The sequence below is a fragment of the Dunckerocampus dactyliophorus genome, chromosome 2 (assembly GCF_027744805.1).
Source record: "Dunckerocampus dactyliophorus isolate RoL2022-P2 chromosome 2, RoL_Ddac_1.1, whole genome shotgun sequence".
NCBI lineage: Eukaryota > Metazoa > Chordata > Actinopteri > Syngnathiformes > Syngnathidae > Dunckerocampus > Dunckerocampus dactyliophorus.
Window position 1 is genome coordinate 480,754 of NC_072820.1, and position 23,484 is coordinate 504,237.

General features: G+C 56.8%; 4 protein-coding genes across 11 annotated transcripts; 3 read left to right on the plus strand and 1 right to left on the minus strand.

The window, feature by feature from the left end:
* Positions 1 to 60: 60 nt before the first annotated feature.
* Positions 61 to 23,456, minus strand: ptprb (protein tyrosine phosphatase receptor type b). Of its 7 annotated transcripts, XR_008566904.1 has the most exons (43): positions 23,106 to 23,442; positions 22,701 to 23,013; positions 22,127 to 22,246; positions 21,906 to 22,049; positions 21,585 to 21,842; positions 21,247 to 21,513; positions 21,066 to 21,182; positions 20,857 to 21,003; positions 20,672 to 20,789; positions 20,457 to 20,602; positions 20,108 to 20,374; positions 19,977 to 20,035; positions 19,694 to 19,898; positions 19,532 to 19,629; positions 19,286 to 19,451; positions 19,092 to 19,222; positions 18,874 to 19,021; positions 18,532 to 18,801; positions 18,295 to 18,467; positions 18,056 to 18,206; positions 17,882 to 17,982; positions 17,645 to 17,810; positions 17,302 to 17,583; positions 16,928 to 17,206; positions 16,714 to 16,863; positions 16,507 to 16,640; positions 16,295 to 16,434; positions 16,111 to 16,217; positions 15,928 to 16,033; positions 15,783 to 15,863; positions 15,699 to 15,716; positions 15,561 to 15,642; positions 15,409 to 15,499; positions 15,254 to 15,330; positions 15,045 to 15,179; positions 14,855 to 14,977; positions 14,610 to 14,773; positions 14,386 to 14,521; positions 14,208 to 14,319; positions 8,196 to 14,126; positions 7,439 to 7,525; positions 6,820 to 6,959; positions 61 to 1,809 (listed from the first exon to the last, which is right to left on the minus strand). XR_008566904.1 is itself a non-coding variant. In XM_054761409.1 (40 exons), the coding sequence occupies exons 1-40, from the start codon at positions 23,169 to 23,171 to the stop codon at positions 14,080 to 14,082; spliced, it is 5,895 nt and encodes a 1,964-aa protein (XP_054617384.1). In that variant the 5' UTR covers positions 23,172 to 23,442; the 3' UTR covers positions 4,351 to 14,079. The 7 variants fall into 7 exon arrangements, 1 of the variants encoding a protein (XP_054617384.1); XR_008566905.1 differs by lacking the exon at positions 7,439 to 7,525; XR_008566903.1 differs by having other exon boundaries at positions 6,820 to 7,525.
* On the plus strand, positions 2,592 to 7,224 carry LOC129172092 (potassium voltage-gated channel subfamily A member 2). 2 transcript variants are annotated; one of them, XR_008566910.1, is made up of 2 exons: positions 2,592 to 4,506; positions 6,840 to 7,224. XR_008566910.1 is itself a non-coding variant. In XM_054761488.1 (2 exons), the coding sequence occupies exon 1, from the start codon at positions 2,742 to 2,744 to the stop codon at positions 4,407 to 4,409; it is 1,668 nt and encodes a 555-aa protein (XP_054617463.1). In that variant the 5' UTR covers positions 2,592 to 2,741; the 3' UTR covers positions 4,410 to 4,443; positions 6,840 to 7,224. The 2 variants fall into 2 exon arrangements, 1 of the variants encoding a protein (XP_054617463.1); XM_054761488.1 differs by having other exon boundaries at positions 2,592 to 4,443.
* LOC129172097 (CCR4-NOT transcription complex subunit 2-like) lies at positions 7,408 to 11,301 on the plus strand. The gene is made up of 15 exons (XM_054761501.1): positions 7,408 to 7,558; positions 8,392 to 8,524; positions 8,596 to 8,668; positions 8,743 to 8,890; positions 8,953 to 9,159; positions 9,235 to 9,314; positions 9,388 to 9,513; positions 9,583 to 9,713; positions 9,779 to 9,902; positions 9,967 to 10,123; positions 10,200 to 10,261; positions 10,330 to 10,379; positions 10,440 to 10,540; positions 10,610 to 10,754; positions 10,820 to 11,301. The coding sequence occupies exons 2-15, from the start codon at positions 8,405 to 8,407 to the stop codon at positions 10,904 to 10,906; spliced, it is 1,611 nt and encodes a 536-aa protein (XP_054617476.1). The 5' UTR covers positions 7,408 to 7,558; positions 8,392 to 8,404; the 3' UTR covers positions 10,907 to 11,301.
* LOC129172172 (calcium-activated potassium channel subunit beta-4-like) lies at positions 11,446 to 14,500 on the plus strand. The gene is made up of 4 exons (XM_054761658.1): positions 11,446 to 11,974; positions 12,436 to 12,606; positions 13,130 to 13,257; positions 13,312 to 14,500. Exons 1-4 carry the CDS (start codon positions 11,810 to 11,812, stop codon positions 13,604 to 13,606), a joined length of 759 nt encoding a protein of 252 aa, XP_054617633.1. The 5' UTR covers positions 11,446 to 11,809; the 3' UTR covers positions 13,607 to 14,500.
* Positions 23,457 to 23,484: the final 28 nt, after the last annotated feature.

Below are 23,484 nucleotides of genomic sequence, written 5' to 3' on the forward strand. Positions count from 1 at the left end.
TGGCTTTGCGGCCGGCAGCTGCGCCCCCCCCCCCCCCCCCCCATTCATAAAGGCTCCTTATGTAACCCCTTATGCCGCCCCACACTATTTTTAGGCATCGTCGCATGCGAGTCGCCCTTCAAGACCGCCACGCCGCTCCGGCGAGCAATTATTAGCATCATGTGACGGCGGAAGGACTGTGTCAAGATGGCGGCCACTGACGGGCTCTGGTTGCAGCATCCACTGCGTGGACCCATGACCACGGGACTTCACGTATCACTGCTTCTCAAAAACATTCATTTGTAAGTCGTGCCCTTTCATGCTCGAATACCACCTATTCTTCGCCCAAAAATATTGATATATTGAAAACATTTAATATCAAAAATATATAAATACAATTTATTGTAAAAATAGCATTTATTTTATCATATTTTTGAAACATTTTCGAGCATAAACATTCAGAAGACGCGTTGAAGGACAACGTGCAGTACTTGCACCGGCCACTAGGTGTCAGTCATGTCACACAGAACAGGAAGTAATGTTATGACCGTGCTAGGCTAGGCTAGGCTACACATGAGAAGGTGGTGTTGCGTTGCGTGCGTATAAAATATTCACGTCATGCTGGCCTGGAAGACGACACGCAGGATCAGAAGCTCAACCTCTGCGACCTCTGACCCCACATGCTCCCGGTCCGATTCCACCAGGCCTCGTGATGAAGGTCGTATGACGACACGAATGTGGAACTACAGCACCACCTGCTGGCTCGTGGACCCACCACCGCCAGTCACGTGACCAGCTGTGGGCGGCCTGCTTGACTGGCAACAGGAGTGTGTGTGTTGCCGTGGCAACTGTGGCACATGTGTTATCGCCGTCATGGGACAGACTGCGCAGTGAAGATGAGGAAGGTCAGAGGTCGTGAGTGTCGTCTTCCTGTTTGCTGAAGTCTTCCTGAGGGCCTTCGTGCGCGGGCTCTGGAAGCGGGAAACAGGGTGGGGGCGGGAGTCTCGTGAGGAGCTGCCGATTGGCCGTGGCCTCCCGCGCTCGCATTTTCCACTCCGGCGCTCATCCGGCACACACGCACAAGGCGCTAAGCTAACGCTAAATGCTCCCGGGCTCCTCGCAACACTCGCCGTCTGGAAGCGCTGTCGTTTCTTGGGGTCACGTGACTCAGCCGCCCGCACATCCGCCCACAAGGCATGGCAGCACCATGGAGATTTGGGCGGGGGGGGGGGGGCCTTGAGCGAAGCATTGAGGCCTTGAAACGCCGTCGTTGGCACGCACGTCGCTTTAAGAGCCTGCACATGTGCACGTGTAAGATGCATTTAGCAGGAGGTGAAAGCATTGTTGTGGTCATCTTCCACACACACGCACACCTGACTGTTTGGCAGTTGTTAGTGGTTACCTGTCGCCATGGTAACCGCCTCCATCCTCGCTGCTGGCGGTGACAACGGCTCCCACGCACACGCACGAGTGCACGCGTGTGCGTCGACAACAAACAGGAAAAAATAAAATCAAAATAAAAACAGGCTTCGCCCTCGCCCCCTCCCTCCTGTCCAAACATGGCAGCATTGCTTGAGAAACTTGGCTGATGACATCACGTCGTGTATGAAGCTGTGATTTCTGACTGGACCTGAACTCACCGCCTGTCGGCCTGCATTAAAGCGCGCTTGTGACACGCTGTCCCTCGAGGAGCGTGTGCACGTGCAAAGCAGGACGCTGCACATTTGAAGGAAGTCCGTTTCATGGTGGCATCCTTTGTGTCAGCTGATCATCTTGTTGTTGTTGTTGTTGTTTGCAGCGCGCCCGTACTTAATCCACGCCGTCGTCACGCTGCGTTAAAGAAGGAAAAGGATCAAATGTATGCAGCACTCGTGCTTTGTTTTCTTAATCCCACCGCGGGGCCAAGAAACTAACCTTTGAAATGGGTCAGTGTGTGCGTGTGTGTGTGTGCGTGTGTGTGTGTGTGCGTGTGTGTGTGTGTGTGTGTGCGTGCGCGCGAGACCCACCAAGCGGCACAAAGACGACTCATGCGCACATCAACTGCTTTTATATATATATATATCTATATATATCTATATATATATATATATATATATATGATTGCAAGTCATACATATAGAAATAAATTGTTCAACTACATCAGTCTGTAGGATTTGTATTTTTTAAATGACACCATATTGTGCAGGAAAAAAGCTTTGAAAAATGAAAATATAAATCATCTTGTTGTTCAATGAGAATATTTCTAAATTATTTTTTCATTTTTTAAAATATATAATAAGTAATCAAATAGAAAAGGAATAAATGGCACATGTACAATTTTAAAAAACGGACACTTTATTGTGTTGGAAAAAAATTAAAATGTTAAAAATGAATGTTTAAAAAAATGAAATAAAAAGATTTTTTTTTTTTTTTAAATGGTGGAGTGTAAATATGATGATGGGTGGTGGGCGGGGCCAATATTGATTGACACAAAGTGTGAGATGATGATGATGAGGAGGAAGGGAAGATGAACGTGTTGAGTGTGAGAATCACCAACACGCACACGCACACAACAAAAGGGTGGGGGGATGGTGCGAGGGGGCGGAGCGGCGGGGGCGGGGGCGGGAGGATTGTTCCCCTCATGTTCTCACAGTCTCACTTCACTCGGGACACAAGCTTCTCCCGCTTCTTCTTCTCGAGCGCAGGATGGCGGCGCGGGAGCACTGAGACGCGGTGATGATGATGAGACAAGATGAGACATGAGAGAGTGAGACGTCGCTGAGATGGAGGTCGCCTTGGTCAGCTTTGAGAACGGAGGCGCCAACAATGGAGAGCAGCTGGACCTGGTCCAGTCCGGACTGGTGGAGGACTTCAGCAAAGAACTAAACACACACAGCGGCAGCAGGGGGAGTCCTCCTCCTCCTCCTCATCATCATCATCATCATCGTCGTCATCCTCCTCCTCCTCCTCCTCCTCCTCCTCAGGGAGCGTGGAGGATCAACGACATGAACAGCACGCTGAGCTGCAGCGAGAACGCCATGGACGCGCTGTTGCGCGCGGACCACAGTCCACATCTGTTCGACGACGAGCTGCTGGACTTGGACCTGGACTCGGACAGCAACGAGCGCGTGCTCATCAACATCGCCGGCCTGAGGTACGAGACCCAGCTGGGCACCCTGAACCAGTTCCCAGACACTCTGCTGGGGGACCCGGCCAAGAGAATCAAGTACTTTGACCCCCTGCGCAACGAGTACTTCTTCGACCGGAACCGGCCCAGTTTCGACGGCATCCTCTACTTCTACCAGTCCGGCGGCAAGATCCGTCGGCCCGTCAACGTGTCCATCGATGTGTTTGCCGATGAGATCCGCTTCTACCAGCTGGGCGAGGAGGCCATGGAGCGGTTCCGAGAGGACGAGGGCTTCATCAAGGAGGAGGAGAAGCCGCTGCCCCAGAACGAGTTCCAGAAGCAGGTGTGGCTCATCTTCGAGTACCCGGAAAGTTCCAGCCCGGCGCGCGGCATCGCCATCGTGTCCGTGATCGTCATCACCATCTCCATCATCACCTTCTGCCTGGAGACGCTGCCGGAGTTCCGCGACGAGCGGGAGCTTCCGGCGATGAGCCGGCCGGACAACGGCACGGCGGTTCGGCCCTCGCTCACCTTCAGCGACCCTTTCTTCATCATCGAGACCACCTGCGTCATCTGGTTCACCTTTGAACTCTTCGTGCGCTTCTTTGCGTGCCCCAGCAAGTCCGAGTTCTCCAAGACCATCATGAACATCATCGACATCATGTCCATCATGCCCTACTTCATCACGCTGGGAACCGAGCTGGCCGAGCAGGGCCAGGAGCACCAGAACGGCCAGCAGGCCATGTCGCTGGCCATCCTGCGCGTCATCCGCCTGGTGCGCGTCTTCCGCATCTTCAAGCTGTCCCGCCACTCCAAGGGTCTGCAGATCCTGGGCCAGACCCTCAAGGCCAGCATGCGCGAGCTGGGCCTGCTCATCTTCTTCCTCTTCATAGGGGTCATCCTCTTCTCCAGCGCCGTCTACTTCGCCGAGGCCGACGAGCCCGAGTCGCACTTCTCCAGCATCCCGGACGCCTTCTGGTGGGCCGTGGTTACCATGACGACGGTGGGCTACGGCGACATGAGGCCCGTGACGGTGGGCGGCAAGATCGTGGGCTCGCTGTGCGCCATCGCCGGCGTGCTGACCATCGCGCTGCCAGTGCCGGTCATCGTGTCCAACTTCAACTACTTCTACCACCGCGAGACCGACCAGGACCAGTCCTCCCTCAAGGATGAGCCAGCCTCCCCCGAACTCAAACGAGACGAGTCGGAGCACAAGGACTCCGCGGGGGGGCCGGAGAAGAGCAACGTGAAGGCCAACAGCACTTTGGACCTGAAGAGTTCTCTGTACGCCTTCTGCCTCGACACGCGGGAAACAGACCTGTAGGGTCAGAGCGCCCCCTGCAGGACACCTGTCACCTGTACATATCTCCGCCGGAGCTCTCCGACCTGCCCGCGTGCACGGCGCCTCTCTCCTCTCTCAGGTTCCCTCCTAAAATCTTTGTTTCCCTCCAAACTCAGACGACCGCCGCACGGACACGTGACTGCGAGCAGGTCAGTGGCACGCGCGATGGCGTCACGAGCGACTTTCCTTCTGGGTGCTTTGATGGCGGGTGGGGGGGTCCACTTCCTAACTGGGCCGAGTCCTGCAGGCCCGTTGCGTAAGTGCTTTCAAAGCGTACATTCACGTACATCTGGACCCAGTGGACCAGAACAGGACGCGCACCTCAGCCCGCCTCCTTCATTACTTTCATGTCACTTCACGCCGTAATTGCTCGTTTCCATGGCGATCGGAAGGAGACAGATGATGCACTCCTTTGTTGTTTTTTTTTTTACTCAACGCACCACAGATGGATGCTAATCACCTATGTAGGCACACGCGCTAACCTATACAACATGCTACAGCACATACACACACACACACGCAAACTTATAGAACACATGTTCACCCCCCCACGTATTCATGCTAACCTACAGAACACAACACGTCACGTGTTCACTTGAGCCCATACCACACACTGACCTCGAGAGCACCTGTGTTTGCCCACATGTACGCCGCATGTTAACCTACCGAATGCGCTAACCTATGAGACATGCTAAAGACACGCTTATACCACAAAGTTACCTATAGAACACGCCAAGTCACGAGTTCCATGACCCCTACACACACGCTAAGACGTGTGTTCACCTACACTTCTATCAGTCACCCGTATAACACGCTAACTCGCACGTTCGCCTGCACGTACGCCACATGCCAACATATAGAATACACTCAGATGTTTGACTGCATGCGTTACACACACACTAAGTGACACCACACGCTAACACGTCTTTACCTACATGTATACACACACACATGCTAACCTACTGAACATGCTAAGACGCGCTAACCTATAGAACAGGCTAAAGACACATGTTGAGCGCCATGTTTGGCACACGCTAAGGTACAGGGAGCAGGCCCGCGTTTGAGAAAAGCGTTGAGGGAAAGCAGCGTGGCGTGGCGTGCTAGCATGTCCTTGGAGGGTGGTGTCATGTGTCATGGCAGCAGATTAAAAGAGGGGGAAAGATCTGGTCAAAGCCGACCCAGTGATGGACGTCTCGTTTGGATGCTCACACTAAAACTGCCACCACTTTAATCCTCACTTTACTTCCATAATCTCACAGCGTGCACGCCATTCATAGAAACACACACACTATGGTGTTTGATAAGTGCATGAGCGCCGATCACGTGCACACACGCGTTCTTAAAGTGTCCAGCGGCAGAACCTCAAAGCGAGAGATTAGCGCGAGTTACTTCCTGCAAGTCCACAGGCCGGGAAGCGCTGGAAGTGGGAGAAAAGACACAAAGAGGAAGTTACATAACACGCGCACGCGCGCACTGGCAGTCCTCCGCAGCAACTGAACTTGACAGACATGACACTTGGCGACACCTGGCAGGTCAAAGGTTATTCGTTTGCCAAGGTGGACAGCGGGCCTCGTGCACGATGCATGTGTGCACGTCACGGCGTGTCGTTAGCATGAGCAGTCATGTTAGCTGGGGTCACGGTGACGCCAGTGCTTACGTAAGCTAATTGTTTCGCCGGCAGCTAGCTCGGTGAAGCTTTGAATTGTTGGCATGATGCTCCTTCAAGCCACACGGCCGGAGCGCACACACACATGCACACACGCGGCGGCACCCTGTGACACACGGTGATGGCGCCGATGCGTAAATGATGGTGGCGTGCGCTCATGTGGAAACGCGCGCGTCTCTTTGTCCGCTCCGTTTCTACTCCTCTGCTTCCTTTCTTGGCCTCCTTTGAGCGTGCGCACGCCACAGGCACGGGGGGGGGGGGAATTCACGTGAAAGGTCACGGGCCGACCCTCGTGCACGACTTTGGGAAAGATGTCGCTTCCGGCGCCGTCATGGCTAGCGCGTGTTGTGCGTTGGCAACCACGGAGGCCAGCATCTTTGAGGCAAACGTGTCGCTGACACAGTGGGCTCTCGACGCAGGGGTCCGAGTGCACGACCCCCCTTGCCCCCGACATGAGCCGGAGCGGCGTGCGCTGGCGCAAGAGCGGCGTGCGGCATGTCAGGTGCGAAGGAGGGAAGCCGCATATGCTGCTGGATTATCATCCAACTTAATGCCTGACAGCGTGCAATCATTCATAACCAGACGGGCGGCGGCAGGCGCATGCGGCCGCGCCATCTGCCACAACACGCAGGATTAACTTCGAGGAAGATGGAGGGGGAGGGGGGAGGCGCACACATGCACATCTGCAGTCAAAACAAGATGCTTTTTATGGGTCACATGACTTACGTGTGTCTGTTTCCCCGCAGAGTGGATGACCTCTGACCCTTCACCTGCTGCACGTCCCTCCTGACACCCCCCGCCCCCCATCCCCAAACCTGTGTGCCTTGCAGCAAAGAAGCGGTTCCTTCTAGGTGGGGGAGGGGTCGCTGTGAAGAAAGACAACATGTCAAAGAAATCATCTTCCTCACTTCTATTTTTCTACCTGGGGAGCCCCCCCCCCCTTAAGCCATATCCATCTCCCGTGTCCTCGTGCTAGCTAGGGTTAGCTCCACGCCGACCGGGACTTGTGAGCATGTTCTTCACGCATGTTTGGACCGCGCCTGTCCCTTTAAGAACCTCCCCACCCCCACTAAACACTGCCAAACGTCTGCAAAAGCCAAAAGTGTGTGTCGTGTTTGTTCTTTCAAATGTTATTTATGCAGAAAAATGATGGAATAAACTTCATGCAATTCCTGTCTGCGTTCATTCCTCTCACGGCCGCTGGATGGAGCCGTTTCACTCTTTTCATGCAATCTAGTCACATTCTACTCTCTATTACACGGCACATGCATCACACGTGGAACGGCGGGGAATAAGGTCAAATAGAAAAGAATAACGTATCACAGACTAGAGTGGAATAAAGTACCTGCAGAACAAAGTAGAATAGAACAGAATGGAGGCGCTGGAAAGACTTCCCATGATGCTCTCTGTCTGGCAAAGACATGTCGGCCATCTTGGATTGTAGAGGTGCAGAAAGATAGATGCGGTAAGGTGTTTTTTAAAAAGCATCAATTCTTCAACGCGTGTGTTTATATGTGTCAGCTGCACGTGTCAGTGAATAAATCGCCGGCAGCTCGTGGGTGTCTAAGCCGGCGAACTGTGTCCGAATGCGGGCATAACGAGGACGTTTCTCCCGCCAGTAGCCTCCGTTGCTTTTTGTTGTTGTTGTTGTTGTTCGAGCAGCTAGCAGACACAATGGGCCCAAAACGGAACTAAAACACTTCAGTCCTCGGTACTGAACCAGGAACCTGTTTGGACTTAATCGGCCCGTTTAACAGTTGTCTTTGCTAGCTTCGGAGGCTGTTTAGTAAAGCCAGTCGTTGCTGATAGCTGTATTAGCCACCATGCTAACTAGCACTCCTGCATGCTCTTTGGTAATAAGCTGCTTCCTAAAGTCAGTTTACTCACTAGCTCATCATCGCACACTAAACTACTACCCGAACATTACTACGCTGTCATGTAGCACAATAAGAAGCGTAGCCCAGCACCAATGCTAGCGCCAGCTTGCGCAGTATCGCACGTCAGTGCAAAACCAGCATGTCTTTCGTGAAATTATTTAGTGTAACACGAACAAACGTATAAAAGAAACGAACACGTATGATTAGACGTGAAGTTTGGCTCACCTTAAAGCGCGACATCGGCTCGGTTAGCATGCTAGCACAGACATGTTGACACCTGCCAGCTGTGCTCCCCGCTGAAACAGCTTTGTGTGTGTGGAGCGGACATTTTCAGCCTGGCCACGCCCACCTCCTCACCTGACCAGTAAGTGTGTCAGGTGAGCGCTCGGGCCAGCACTGTGACGTCATTGGTTTGTGACAGGTGACACACGGGCATGTTTGGTGCTAACCGGAAGAAGTTCATGGAGGGGGGGGTAGAGGGCGACTACACGGATGAGTCCAGCCTCTACTACAGCCAGCAGTCCATGTTCCCCCCCCACCGCACCGACAAAGACGTAAGACGTGTGTTTGGAGGCGCGTGATTGGTTGTCGGGATGAGCGCTCTGACGACGTCTTTCCTTTTCAGATGTTGCCCTCTTCCTCGGCATCGTCTCCGGGTCAGCTGTCTCAGCTGGGGGCGAGTTTGTATGGTCCTCAGAGTAAGTCGCTGCCGCGGCGTGCGTGGACCGCAGCATGCCCCCGCTTTCGCCTCACTTCCTGTCCATCTCTGCAGGTGCGTTGGGCTTCCCCATGCGCAGCATCAACAGCAGCGTGGCGCCGCCGTTGAGTCGAAGCGGCCTCAATCAGTCGGCCGGCCAGCTGTCGGGTCATGCCAGTGCCGCCAACAGCGGCAGCATGCACACGCCCCCCTCGCCCAGCAGGTACGCCCGCCGACGACCCTTAGCCGCCCGTGTGTAGCCCGCTCATCCCCGTGTCGCCGCAGGGGGATTCTTCCCATGAGCAGCCGCAGCGTCCTCAACCACAACCAGCAGGTGGGCGGGCCCGCGGGGCAGCCAATCGGGATGGGAGGAGAGCGAGGAGGCGGGGCCGGGGTTAGGAGCGGAAGCATGGGGAGTCCCAGCAGGTCGTCGCCCAGCATCATCGGGATGCCCAAGCAGCAGCAGTCGCGACAAGCATTCACCATCAACAGGTAGAACCTCTCACCTTTAACCTTTCACCTTCACCCGGACCAGCCCAAGCAGAAGTGTGTGTGTGTGTGTGTTAGCATGTCAGGTTTCGGCGTGAGCAGGAATCCTGGCTTCAACATGAACAACTCTCTGGCCAGCAACATCTTCAACGGCACAGGTAAGATCGCCCCACCTCGGCCCCGCCCCTCCCCTCCCCCAGTACCATCCCCTGACCTTCCCCGTACGTGCAGATGGCAGCGAGAACGTCACCGGGCTGGACCTGTCCGACTTCCCGGCCCTAGCGGACCGCAGTCGACGGGACGGGGGCTCCAATCCTACGCCGCTGCTCAACCCGCTGGCGGGGCGGGCGCCGTACGGTGAGAGAGCTCTGCTAGCTCGCGAGCGAGCGCGAGACGCCTCTTGACTGTGTGCTCCGCCCCCTGTAGTTGGCATGGTAACGAAGCCGTCCAACGAGCAGTCACAGGACTTCTCCATCCACAACGAAGACTTCCCAGCGCTCCCCGGGCCCAACTACCAAACGAAGGACACGAGCGGCGCCGGCGAGGACGGGAAAGCGGTGCGTGGTGCGCTCTCTGTCCATATGTCACTTCCTGTCATCTGACTGTTCTTTCTACCCATCAGAGTCTCAGCTCATCAGGTAAGCCCGCCTCCACCTCAGACGGTCCCAAGTTCCCGGGGGACAAAAGTTCTGTGGCGCCGAGCAACAACAACCAGCAGAAGAAAGGAATCCAGGTGCTTCCTGACGGTGAGGCACGCACGTGTGCACGCAGGCCACGCCGCCCCTTTCCTCATTATGTGTGTGTGTACAGGGCGCGTGACCAACATCCCGGTCGGCATGGTAACGGACCAGTTTGGAATGATTGGCCTGCTGACGTTCATCCGGGCTGCGGAGACGGACCCGGGAATGGTGCACCTGGCGCTTGGTTCCGACCTCACCACCCTGGGCCTCAACCTCAACTCCCCCGAGTACGAGCCCCACGTCTCCACGCCGACCCCTGCAGGTGAAAGGTCACTCATGGTCGCTCTTCTTCTCTCCCGTCAGGAATCTTTATCCCAAGTTTGCGTCTCCCTGGGCATCGGCGCCGTGTCGGCCACAGGACATCGGTGAGTCGAGCGATCCGACGGCACCGCGCTCGCCTCTGACTTGTCCTTTTGTCTCCGCCCCCTCACAGACTTCCACGTGCCGTCAGAGTATTTGACCAACATCCACATCCGGGACAAGGTAGGCCCTCACGTGCGCGTGCATGTGCGAGCGTTCTACAAGCGTGTTTGTGCTCCACAGCTGGCCGCCATCAAGCTGTCCCGATACGGCGAGGATCTCCTCTTTTACCTCTATTACATGAACGGCGGCGACCTCCTGCAGCTGCTGGCGGCCGTGGAGCTGTAAGAGCCCTGCCCACTCCCGGCCCGGCACCACCGGGCGGCGTACTGACTTCCTGTCTTTGTCCGCAGCTTCAACCGGGACTGGCGCTACCACAAGGAGGAGCGCGTGTGGATCACCAGGGCACCCGGGATGGAGCCCACGCTGAAGACCAACGCCTACGAGAGAGGGACCTACTACTTTTTCGACTGCCTCAACTGGAGGAAGGTCGCCAAGGTGACCACGTGCACACGCACGCACGCACATGACTGCGGAATGCTAACATTCTTTCCTGCTCTCAGGAGTTTCACCTAGAATACGACAAACTAGAAGAGCGACCTCACGTTCCCTCCACCTTCAACTACAACCCCGCCCAGCAGGCCTTCTGATTGGCTGTGGCCCAGCTGTCTGCCTGCCTGCCACTGGTCCACCAGACAGACTCCTCCTCTTTGTCAACTTCCATTTCCTGTTCCGATGGTCAGGTCACTTTGCTCATGAAAGGGGACAAAGGATGTTGTCAGCCGACAGGAAGCCTCACTCTGTCATGTTTACGTCTACCCGGCAACAACGGACGGGCGCTCAAAGCTTCTTCCCAAACGTCCCGACATTCCTTTAGCCGGCTCCAGGGGGCGCCGACGCTCAGCAGGTTTCCAGGGAAACCGCCACAGAGACAGTCTCCAGGGACCCACGCTGGTTACCATAGCGACAGCTGGCAGCAGCCACGCCTGGGACACGCCCACAGAGCCTTGTGACCTGGACTCAATATGGCAGCTAGTGTTTTCATAGCAACAAATAAATATTCTGTTAATGAAAGCCACGAGTCGTGACTCGCCTCCTTCATCATCATGTGCGGTCTGTGCTTTGTCCACACGGTGGCGCCATGTCGCTGCTTTGCTGCACATGCGGACGTCGAAGGTGTCGTCATAACATAAACATCCTCTGCTCGGTGTTGATTGAAGTCACGTGATTTGATGTGCCATCTGGCGCACGCACGCCATTCACCATCTCACAGCTGTCACATGACAGTCACGTGACACCTCCAGCAATCAATGCTGGCCCCGCCCACTGAGAGGATTACCTCCAGTGGAACATGGAGAAGGTCCATGGAAATGAAAGCTCCAATATGTGTGTGTGTGCGTGTGTGTGTAGTTGAGAGAGGCAGGCTGGGGGTGTGGGGGTGGGAGGAATAAAGAGAAAACAGTTGGACTCAGAGAGCAGCCGTGCTTGTCGCTCCTCTTCCTCCTCCTCGTCCTTCTCCTCTCCATACTGACGGAGGAGTGCTTGTAGCGGCCATGGCAAAGACGCGCCTGTTGTTCGAGTACTCGGAGGCGGAGGACCGCAGCATCCGGCTGGGATTGTTCCTGATGGCGTGCGGTGTGTTGAGTCTCTTCATCCTGGGATTCTGTTGGCTCAGCCCCGCTCTGCACAGCCTGCACAGCAAGAGCGCCAACTGCACCGTGAGATCATCTTCTTTACCTTCATGGAGCACAGTCTTCTTCACCCGACATGATCCTCTTTTTTACCTTCATGCAACATGATCATCTTCACGCCACGTGATGTTCTTCTTGACTTTCATGCAACATCTTATTCTTTACCTTCATGAAACATGATCTTCACTCCACGTGATGTTCTTGACCTTCATGCAACACATTATTCTTTAACCGCATGCAACATGATATTCTTCGCTCCACATGATCTTCACTTTCATGCGACATTACTTTCTTCTTCTTGCTCTTGGTGCAACATCATCTTCTTTACCTTCATGCAACATGGTCTTCTTCACCCAACATGATCGTCCTCTTTACCTTCATGCAACATATTTGCTCCACATGACCATCTTCCTGATCGCTCCCTGGGTGTTTGGCCAACCTCAGCTGGCATTTCCACTGTCATGTGCACTTCCTGCCCCCCCCTCTAGGTGGTGTCGGTGTTGCGTGCGGAGGAAACGTTCGCGTGCGTGTTCACGTGCGGCGCAGCCTGCAAGGGGACGTCGCTGTATCCATGCCTGCAGGTCTTCGTCAACAACTCTGAGTCGTCGACCTTAGCGCTGCTGCACTTTGACGAGCACCAGCTGCTCCTCAACCCCAAGGTACCACCCGCTTTTCCTCGCAAGGCAACCAGTGTGACACTCAAGGTCAAGAAAGGTCACAGAGGTCCAAGATGTCAGCGGCATGACTTGGCTGTGCTGCTGCGTCGCTACGGCAACAGAGTAAATATAGAGGAGGGAGACGGTGCGTCATCCGTGCTGCTCGGTCGCCATGGTGATGAGGGGATGTCCTGTCAAGCATCTTGCAATGTTTGAGCCACGCCCACTCTGAGACCACCTTGCACACACACTTGTCTGCAGGTGGGCGGGGCCACGGAGTAATTGCTCCTAATCACTGAAGTCATTTCCTTTTTAATCACTAAATTTGTTATGTGCACACACACACACGCAGTGTTCTAAATGTAAAAAAATAAAATAAATAATAAAACTGCATGACGTAGACCCGCCTCCAGGGGGCGTCATCCTGTGGACACTCCCAGACTTTTCCAAAAAAGGAAAAGTTAAATTAGTGTGTGTGGGTGGGCGGAGTCAGGTGTGCTGAGCGTGCCCTGTGATTGGTCCACAGTGCTCGTACGTGCCGTCATGTGAGCGCGACAACCAGAAGAACCGCGAGAGCGTGCTGCGCTGGGAGGAGTACTTCAGCCGGCAAGTGTCGGGTCAGAGCTTCACGTGCTTCTTCAACCAGCACAGGAGGTGAGTGTGCACGTTCCTCCGGCGTGCAGGAAGCTCTTCTTGCTGTCGTTGCAGGCCTGACGACGTGCTGTGGCGGCGCTCGCACGACGCCAGCGTACTGCTGCACTGCATGCTGTGGCCCGTGGCGGCGCTGCTGCTGGGCGCGCTCATCGTGCTGCTGACCGTGTGTGCGCACTCCCTCGCCATGCGCGCGGAGGAGCTCCAGAGCAGGAAGTGCACCTACCGGCCGTGCCGGGAGGTGGCAGTGGCGACGACGACCCGCAAGCCCTCGGACACAAACTCTGACCTCGAGCTGCTGTCGCTGTCCAGGCCGCTGTTCTACGTGCGCCGCCGCGAGCGAGAACATTAAAATGCAGGTGGAGCAGACAGGAAGTGGCGGTGGCTTCCTGGCGTAGCGCTCAAAGATATAGCGTCACATGACCCTTTAATCACCTGTCCTTGTAGCGCTTCAGTGCATTCATGTTTGAACTCAGGTGACTTCCTGTTGGCTCCGCCCTCTTTCTGCACCATGTGACCCAGGTAGCAGCTTGCAGTGCCTCACACGCCTTTGAATAAAAGCCTTCATCCGTCGTCTTCTCTCAGTCGCACAGGAAGCGAGCGGGGGCGAGGGGGGAGAGGGGGGCGGGGCTTGTACACACGTGCACTTGCAGGCATGATGATAAGTGAAGTACTTTAGTAAAATAGTGCCATGTGTGCATGGACAAGCCGGTGGGCGTAAACAGGCAGTATGTACATAAGTAGCACTTTTAAATAGGAGTGAGATATCAATTCATAAAATAGAAAAATAAACGTCTCTTTCCTTGCTAGCTAGAAGCGGCGTCTTCATCCCGCTAGCTTGTGCACGAGCAGCGCCCCCGTGTGGACCAGCTCTGGAAGGCAAACAAGAGCAGGATGTGGTCACATGGTTGCCATGGCGACGGCAGGATGCTGGCACGGCGGGGGCTTCTTACCGCGGCACAAGTCCGGGTTGAAGTTCTCGTAAAGCGGGCCCTCCTGCTGGCTGCGATGCTTGCGGGCTCTGAGGACATCACGGACACACTGGTGCAGGAAAGCGTACTGATTCTGCCGCAGGAAGAAAACACGCTCAGCTATAACGAGGCATCCGGAGGGGGTTGGGGGGATTCTCACCTCGGTCTGGACCATGTGCTGGCGGTGCAGGCGCAGGTCGAACACGCAGCCGTACAGGTCCACGCTTCCTTTGGCGTCCAGCTGCTGCAGGGCCCGATCCAACGCGATGAAGGTCCCGGTGCGTCCCACGCCGGCACTGAACACAAACATGGCGTCAGTGCTGAGAGCGGACGGGGGGGGGGGGGTTTGGGGTGTCAAACAGAGGCGAGAAGAACAACGCCAACCTGCAGTGCACGACGCTGGGTCCTGCGCCGCCCGAGCGGTCCACGAAGTCTCGGACGGTCATAACGAACTGGACCAGCGAGTGCGTGCTGTCCGGGACGCCGTGGTCGGGCCACACGGTGAAGTGGAAGTGACGCAGCAGCCGGGCGAGACCGCCGCCGCTCTCCTGCATGAGAGGGGGCAGAGTCACAACCGTTAACAGGCGTGAAGACGCAGAGACGGCCGCCGAGCGAGCGTGACCAGTCACCGAGGTGATCCTGAACTCGCGGACAGTCCACTCGGGAAGAACCGATTCAGACGTCATCTGGACCACCAGCTCCCCGTAGTACAGCGCCTCCTTGTGGGCGGGCCAGTACTGCTCACACTTGACCTGCACACGACAGGCGGAGTCACGTGGAAGCGTTGGCGTACATGACGGAAGCAAAGACAAGACATACCCGCCCCTTTTCCACACACTGCGTCACCATGATGACGGCGTGGACGCCATGTTCCCACACCATCCTCCAGAACTCGTCCTTGGTCCCGGGCAGCGGGCCCTGCGTGGCGATGTACTCGCGCCGGAAGTTGTGACCCTGAGCGGGCAGAGTCACACAGAGTGAGAAAGGGGCGCAGCCCGCAGCGCCGGCACCAGTGGGTGGGCACGTACGGGAACGTAGCTGGCGTTGATGTAGTCGGAACACGGGTCGTCATCCAGACACGACAGCTTCACGCGGGTGGAATCGTCTGGAAGAACACAAGACACGTGTCAGCACGCCCAGTGGGCGGAGCTAGCCAGCGAGAAATCACAGGAAGTAAACGCACATGGCAGGATGTTGTTGTAGCGGTTCTTTGCGCGGTTTTCGGGCAGACGCGACACGTCCATCGTCTGGTTCCGGCCCACGTCCTTCAGGTCCTGGCGAGAGCAAAGCGTCAAGCCACGCCCCCCTGGCCGCCGACTCCACCCACACCCTTACCTCAAACTCCTCAGATAGCAGGAAGCTGGCGTCGGCACGAAGTTTGACCACGTGAGACTCGAAGTGACACGCCTTGACGGGACTGCACGCACACACGCGTCAGGAAGGAAGTTGGAAGAAAGTTCCGATCGGACTCACCTGGTGACCCGACGAGCGCTGCCACGGGACACACACGTTAGTCACATGTTGCACGTGCACGCACACGCACACACACACACTGACCTCCTCACGGCGACGTACATCCCTGCATGAGGGACCTCCTTCCACATACTCATCCTCATCACCGGGCTCTCCTGCGCCGCCCTGATAAAAAGGAGCCAAGTCAGGACCAGAACCAGAACCAGAACCAGGACTAAGGCATACGTACACTTTATGAAGTTTGTGTCTGTAAAGCAGCAGCGACACCGCCGCCACCGCCACGCCAAGAAGGAACACGCTGGCACTCAGACCCTCCACCACGCCCCCTAGTGGCTCTTAGGCGAGCCACATGCACGTCAGGGAACAGGTGTGTGTGTGTATGTGCGCGTGCACGTGCACGTGTGTGTCACACCTGCGAGTGTCCTGAGGGGTGCGGACAGGTAGGTGTCGCTGAAGAGCGGCTGAGGAAACTCTTGGTTGTTCTCATCAAACAGTCGCGTGTACGCCCGCACGCTCAGCCTACACACACACACACACACACGTGCGTGTTATCCATGGCGTGCTCTGAGGAGAAGTTGCACTTCCTGTCCGGTTACCTGTAAGACGTTCTGGGCTTGAGCGGCCCGTCACAGAAGTGTCCATATCCGTAGCCGTCGCTCAAGAAGGAGTCGTCGCGGTAACGATCACAGGCCCCGCCCAGACGGTCTCCTCCAGCCCCCAGGTGGACCTCCACCACCTGAGCGACACCATCAGCTTGCTTAGCTCTTATTGTGAAAGGACCTTTCCTTTTACCCTCACAGAGCGTCACCTGGCCGGCGTTGGCATCCTGCGGGCATCGGTTGAGGAAGTAGGCGGTCTGGTAGGCGCGGACGGAGGCGTTGTTGATGTAGTGGCGGTAGGAGGGCAGAGGGTGGCGCTGCTCCGGCAGCAGGACGTCACCAGCTGTGTCACAGCAGCATTAGCGTTCAGGTGACAGGAAGCGAAAGGGACATTCGTCAAAATAAAAGCTTAGCACCGTCAGACTCGGCGGCGATGACGGCGAAATATCGCACGGCGCCGTTGACGTCGCTGAACCAGGAGCAGTTGAAGCGGAACAAGATGGAGGATGTCGTCGCCTTCGACGTCCCCTCACTCACGGTCAGGCTGGGGGGCGGGGCCGGTGGACCTGTGAGCAAAGCCGTTGGTCGGACAGCCTGTCAATCAAGCGCAGCGTGCATGTGCCGACTCACGGTCGATCATGGTGGCGACCGTCTGCGTCGCTGGCGGACTCGTCTGCCCTGAGGACGACACTCGGACCGCCACCGAGTACCTCCGGAAGGCGTCCAGGTGGTCCAGCGTTACCGTGGTGACCCCCCCTGTCAGCCGCAGCGTGGCCATTGGGTGCCCGTCGTCATGGCGACGACACACCACCTCGTACGAGTCCAAGTCGGACAGAGGAGGAGACCAGGAGCACGACACAGACGACGACGACACGGGGACGCAGTGGACCGACCTGAGGGGGGCCGGACCTGGGGGGAGGTGGGGGCGGCATGGTGACATGTAAAAATATCCAAAAGTATTCTCAAAAGAAATAAAATCATACAGATGATGAGGCTCCACCCACTTGTAGTAACACCTCTTTGGATTGGTTGGCTCCTGACGCTCGGCCCACCCATCCCCCCACCCCCGCTGACCGTCGCCACTGTGAAGTTGTACCGTCGGCCTGGAAACGTCCCGCCCACGAGGCGGCTCGTTGCCTCCTTCCTGGTGATTGACAGGCGGTCGGGGGGCGTCCACGCCACGGCAAAGCTGTCGTAGTCTCCAGAGTCGGGGCCGGCCCACAATAGCTCCAGCGTGTCATTGGCTGGGCCTTGCTTGACGGACAGGTGAGTGGGTGGTTCCGGTGCTGGAAGGAAAGGGTGAAAGTGGGTCGTCTGGAGGAAATTCTTCCTTCTTCCTTGCCTTACTTGTGCGTCCAAACGTCGTCGCCCCGTTGCTCAGCTCGCCACTACGTGTAATGACCTCGCCGCAGTACCGCCTCCCGGGGGTCAGCCCTGTGAACATGTGACTCCTGTGCTCCGCCCCCAGCAGCTGAGCTCCCACGGTGACTCCGGAAAGGTCATACAAGGTCACCTGAAATCAATGTGGACACTCGTATCGACAGGAAGTGTGGGACTTGCCGCCCAGCCAACAACTCGACTCACCTGGTAGCTGGCCCGCCTCCCCTGCCCGTGCTGCCAGCTCGCCGTCAGTTTGTCCGTCTGGCCGGAACTTTCTAGCCGCAGCCGTGTGACAGGAGAAGGCACTGCAGGGGGTAGGGGGAATAATTCAAGACAAAACGAGACAAAATCAAAATGGACGACGACGTCTCCACTGACCCGTCCTGGCGAGCACGGACGACTCGCTGCTCAGGTCCCGACTCCAGCTGATCACCCGCAGGCGGTAAAGTCCTCCTGCCCGCAGGCCCGTGAACACGCGCACATCCACACCTGGGTGGACCTTGTCCACGCCCACCAGCGTACCCGGCACCTGCACCGAAACCACATTCCTTTTAGCCACGCCCTTTCAACCACAAATTGCCTCCATAATGTGGTGAGGCTGATTAGGCTCCACCCACCTGATGATGCTCCCTCCTGCTCCCTGCGTCTTCCTGTTTGTGATTGGACATCTGCTCGTCCACGGCGAAGAGAGACAGGTCGTAGATGTCCACATGGCCGTCGGAGGGGCGCCACGAGAAGGTCAGCGAAGACGTGTTGGCGGCGGTGGTCAGGTTGGTGACGGCAGCGGGCCCTGCAGCGAAACATTTGAAGCGGGTTGAGTCCAAGGAAGCGCGCTGAGTTCGAGCGTCACTCACGTGTTTGAGCCTCCGCCGTGACCTCTGATGACTCCACGCCACCGCTCAGCGTCACCAGCCTGACACGGTACCACTTCCCTGCCGTCAGACCCGCCAGGGGCTCGCCGCGGCTCTCGGCCGGGAGCGTTCGATTGGCCCAAATGACGCCGGTATCATCGCTCATCAGCAGCACGAAGCTGTCGTACACGCCCACCGGACCCTCCCATGTGACGGTGAGGCTGTGGGTCGTGTGCTCGTTGTCGGCCTGCAGAGCGCTAACTCGGGCCGGGGCTGTGGGCGAGTCAGAACCATCAAAGATCATCCGTGTGAGACGTGGACACACCCTGTGGTTCTAAAGCTCACCTGTGCGGCCAGACACCGTATTGCTATTGGTTAGCTTCCCGCTACGTGATTGGATGGTGAAATTGTAGGCCTGGCCTGGGATCAGATCAAGGAAGTCCAAAGAGGCCACGTGTTTGGGCACGAGTCGGGTTTCCATCACAAGTCCATCCTGGAGACAGGAAGTGACAGAAGGAACCAGAAAGCCTGACCTTGGACTGGGTCGAGGACGCGTGACTCACAGGAGCAGAAAGCGAGGCGACATACACGTCCATGTCTCCGTCCGCCGGCGTCCACGTGACCAGTAGCCCCCCGCCAGAGTCCATTGGGTCTCGGCGCGGAACCAGGTGCAGGTTTGTCACAGCGGCGGGAACTGGACAGGAAACCAGAACGTCAGGTCACCAAAAGTGCAGAGGTGGACCGCAAACGCTCCCACCAGTCCGAGCCTCCGTGAACTGGGCCCTCTGGTTCGGTCCGCTGAACGTCGACACCACAATCTTGTAGCGCCGCCCCGGGGTCAAAGAGGACAAACGGTGACCTCCCACGTGGCTGCCCAACGTGACCGCGGGAGAAACACGCGTGTCGTTGAAGAGTAAGGTGACCTGCGCACATGTGACAAGATCCCATGCTAGCTGAGCTAGGCTAGCACATATGACACATGTCCAACATGACTCTTGCATACCTCATAATGGTCCACATCTCCGGGGGCGGGGCTCCAGGTGACTGCCAAGTCATATGATCCAATGTTGCTTAGTGACAGGTTGCCCACAGCAGCTGGAACTGAGAGAAGTGCAGAACATGCTGAGAACACGTCAAGAACACGCCAAGGATTTGTGTGACTCACGCGTGCGCCCGTCTGTCGACACGCTGCTGACGTGGCGGCCGCTCCACGTCTCCACGGTGACTGTGTAGAGCCTGCCCGGCGTGAGGGACCAGAAGGCACACTCGCTGTGGCCGGCCTCCACACTCTGGTTCTGCAGGACGCTGTGGTTGTACGAGATCAGAACCACATAGCGGTCCAAGTCTCCGGCCGCGTGCCGCCAGTACACCTGACACAGGAAGTGACAGCAGCGCCCATGCTAATGCTAACGGCCTGTATTGTTTATTTGTTGTACAAGCTAGCACACCTTGAGAAAGTCCTCTCTTGCTGAGTGCACAGCGGTGGGATTCTGCACGGCGGCGGGTTCTGAAAGACAACAAGAATGCTTCAAGCTCAAGCAGCGGCGTGAAACAGAACAGGAAGTTGCGCGGCGCCTACGTGTGCGTTCTTGGACTTGGGTGGCATTCTCCAGGATGCCGCTCCTCGTCACTATGACGACCGTGTAAAGTCGCCCGGCCACCAGTGAGCCGAAGGAGCACTCAGGTGGCGAGGAGCGCGACACGGCCAGCGTATGGACGTTGCGACTCCCGTCCTGAAGGCGGACCAGGTAACTGTCCACCACGCCCGCCGCGGGACGCCAAGACACGTGCAGCGTGTGCGGCCTGCCCCCGTTGACCACGGTTACCTCGGTGACGGATGCTGGGGCTGGAAGTAAGGACGGCGACGGGGATCAAAACAGCCAGCAGGGGGAGCATTGCTGCAACCCCTCAGGACTTTCTGACCTCACCTGTTCTTCCCTCCAGGCTGGTGGCTGTGGACTCCACACCCCCACTGACAGTGACAGCCTGCAGCCGGTAGAGAGTGCCAGGCACTAACTCTGCCATCAGCAAGGAGGCGGAGTCAGCTGGAAGGCTGTGGTTGTGAACCGCGACACTGTGGAACATCACAGAGAAACACTAGCATGTTTGCTAAGATAAGCTAAGCTAAACTAAGCTAACACACCCGTCCTTCAGAAGCACGACTTTGTACGAGTCCACATCTCCACGTGGTTTTTCCCATGATGCCTGCAGGCTGTCCACGCCAGCGCTGCGTAGCGTGATGGCGCTCAGCGCCATGGGAACTGAAAGCAACACACTCCTGGTCAGCAGGGGGCGCCGTCACAATCACAAGAAGACAAACTCAACAACCTGTGTGCCCCTCCACAGACACGGAGGCGCTCGCCATCCCGCTCCTGGTCTTCACGGTGATGGTGTAGTGCCTCCCGGGGGTGAGGACGTTGAAGGTGCACTCTCTCATGCTGGGCCCCACCTCCCTGGTATAAACTTCGACGTCACCTACGGAGCAACACGCTTGTCAGCAAAGACGTGATTGAACGTTGCTCAGTGGGTGCGGTTACCGTGGCGAAGAGTCAGCAAGTAGCTGTCACGTGACCCCAAGGGAGCATGGCTCCACATGGCACTGAGGGAGGTTTCATCTGCGTGTCGGATGTGCAGGCGGAGTGCCGGCGCCGGAGCTGTTGCGTTGGAACGGTGTTAGTTTTCCCGCCATGGTAGATGCCACGCTAACACTCCTCTCACCTGTGGAGCCGTCACAGCTGCTCTCGGCCGCCGTGCCAGCACTCTCCACCCTCAGTGTCGCTCTGTACCTCCCTCCAGGAAGTAGACCCGTCCCAGGGAAGGTGAAGTTGACGGCGTTCTTGTGGACGACGCTGCTGGCTAATTGCTGTGCGCCGTCGTAGAGAAACAGCCTGTAGCGGTCCCACCCACCAGCAGGCGGCGACCATGACAGCAGGAGGCCGCCAAGGGAGGACGGGGTCAGGGCGAGGAGAGAAGCCGGCGCCGGGGCTGCACGCCACACGCATATGGGGTTAGGAAGTAGCGTGCAAGAAGACAGGGAGTGGGTGTCCCGGTCTCACATGTGCGTGCGCTGATCTCTGAATGGTTAAGCAGGTGGCCGCTCCGAGAGGTCACCGTCACCTGATAGGCCGAGCCAGGGATCAGCTGATTCACGCTGACCCCCGTGGCGCCAGGGGGAAGACTCATCTCACGCGTGCTCGTGCCGTTGGACTGCAGGGAGACGACCAGCGCGTCCAGGTCGCCCTCGGGCTGTTTCCATGACAACCACAAGGAGGTGCTGTTGCTGGCAGCTGTCAGGTTGGCGATGGCAGACGGGACTAGAGACAAAACGTTAGAGAATTACGCTGTCAGTCTTCCTTCCTTCCTTCTCTCCCTCCTACTTGTCTGAGCTTCCACGGTCGTGCTGTTCTGCAGGCCGCCAGCCTCCGTCGCCACGGTAACGTTGTAGCGCCTCCCAGCAGTCAGCCCGACTAGCGTGTGCCGCGTGGCTGTGCTCTCCAATGTCTCGTTCATCAGCAGGTGGGCTAGTGGGGGGCGAGGGTGTGGGCATAAGGTCACATGACTCTTTAGCAGTGGAGAACGTGCCATGGATGTCACGTACCGGCACGTCCCCGCAGCAGCAGCCTGAAACGTTGCGTCCTGCCCGGGCCTGCCTGCCAGGAAAGTCCCAGGCTGTCACAGGCCCTGGAGGTCACCCCCAGGCCCACTGGTGCCGAAGGAGCTGACACAGACACACACACACACACACACACAACACACGATGAACAAGCTGCAATACTCATTATTGTAATCTGCTGCCCCCAGTGGTCACAGCAGGACATGGCAGCTGCAATGAGCACAAAGATGAAAGTTTTTGAAGGTCAAACAACTTGAAAAAAACATGAACATTTATATAACAATGTTTACTTTGGGTGTAACAGTGTCAAAAAGTCTTCACACACACGCAAGAAGAACAATGGAGGACAGGAAATGAACAGCAAGCTCGGCCCAGCATGGAAACACAACAACTTCTGTTCTGGACGCCCTCCAACTTGGACCCTATCGCCGCCTGCACACTTCCTGCTGCTAATCAGAGCGCGATGGCGAGGGGAAGCTCCATTAGCTCAGGAGACGTGTGGCTACAGGAGGCTTCTGGAAATATCTTTTGCGTTTGCAGAACCCATGTCAGAACTTACTGGTGTGGGCGGTGACGTTGGCCATTTCCTGGCCGCTGCCGGACTGAACCTGCAGCAGGTACGCACTTCCTGGTTCCAAATGATGCAACCCGCAGGTGAAGACTCCCCCCGCCAGCTTGCCAATGTCTTCCGACCCGCCGCTCAGGCAGTCTGCGCCATCGCCGCGGCCGTCCAGCGACGTCACGACGAAGGAGCAGCCGCGTCCGGGTGTGCTGAACGTGAGCTGCAGCCCATCCCAGCTGGACGCCACCTTGGAGACGGAGACGCTACACCGGCTTGAGGGTTGGTCCGCGGGAGCCGAGCGGCTCAGACCCTGACAGTTGATTGTTAGCGTGCGTTACATGCAAAAAACATCAACAGAGTGTCCAAACAATGAAAGTGACAATGAAGATGGAAACGTGGTACCTGCAGCAGCAACACCAGCGTGAAGCCACGCCAGCACCAACGAGTCCAAACGTGACATTCCAGCATTGTGTCTCACTGTGGCATCCACCATAATCGTCCAGTCGCTCTGCTAGAAGCGTCCGGCCAACAGCAGCAGCACCACAGGCGGAGTCGACGACTCCCACTTCAGCCTTTCCTGCTTCTCTTTGTCCGCCTCTTCCTGTCAGCCACTGGCAGACTATAAATAACACGTTAGAGAACCTTTCATTTCTTTTGCCTGTCCATGACTATCCACCTTCCATGTGTGACATCTAACACCACACAGGCTTTCAAGATGATTTGCCGTGAAAAGAAGGAGTTGAGCATCTCACCTCAGGCGTTCCACACTCGCAACCTGGGT

What these genes read in the sequence shown, in the direction of transcription:
- LOC129172092 (XM_054761488.1), top strand. Translation starts at nt 2,742, where the DNA reads ATGGAGGTCGCCTTGGTCAGCTTTGAGAACGGAGGCGCCAACAATGGA.
- LOC129172097 (XM_054761501.1), top strand. Translation starts at nt 8,405, where the DNA reads ATGTTTGGTGCTAACCGGAAGAAGTTCATGGAGGGGGGGGTAGAGGGC. An exon ending in GGCGGGGCGGGCGCCGTACG is followed by an intron (nt 9,514 to 9,582) that starts GTGAGAGAGCTC and finishes CGCCCCCTGTAG; the next exon opens with TTGGCATGGTAACGAAGCCG. An exon ending in GTGTCGGCCACAGGACATCG is followed by an intron (nt 10,262 to 10,329) that starts GTGAGTCGAGCG and finishes GCCCCCTCACAG; the next exon opens with ACTTCCACGTGCCGTCAGAG.
- LOC129172172 (XM_054761658.1), top strand. Translation starts at nt 11,810, where the DNA reads ATGGCAAAGACGCGCCTGTTGTTCGAGTACTCGGAGGCGGAGGACCGC. An exon ending in GCAAGAGCGCCAACTGCACC is followed by an intron (nt 11,975 to 12,435) that starts GTGAGATCATCT and finishes CCCCCCCTCTAG; the next exon opens with GTGGTGTCGGTGTTGCGTGC. An exon ending in TTCTTCAACCAGCACAGGAG is followed by an intron (nt 13,258 to 13,311) that starts GTGAGTGTGCAC and finishes CTGTCGTTGCAG; the next exon opens with GCCTGACGACGTGCTGTGGC.
- ptprb (XM_054761409.1), bottom strand. Translation starts at nt 23,171, where the DNA reads ATGCTGGAATGTCACGTTTGGACTCGTTGGTGCTGGCGTGGCTTCACG. An exon ending in ACCCCTCAGGACACTCGCAG is followed by an intron (nt 16,034 to 16,110) that starts GTGTGACACACA and finishes GGCTCGCCTAAG; the next exon opens with AGCCACTAGGGGGCGTGGTG. An exon ending in TGCTATCTGAGGAGTTTGAG is followed by an intron (nt 15,500 to 15,560) that starts GTAAGGGTGTGG and finishes TGCTCTCGCCAG; the next exon opens with GACCTGAAGGACGTGGGCCG.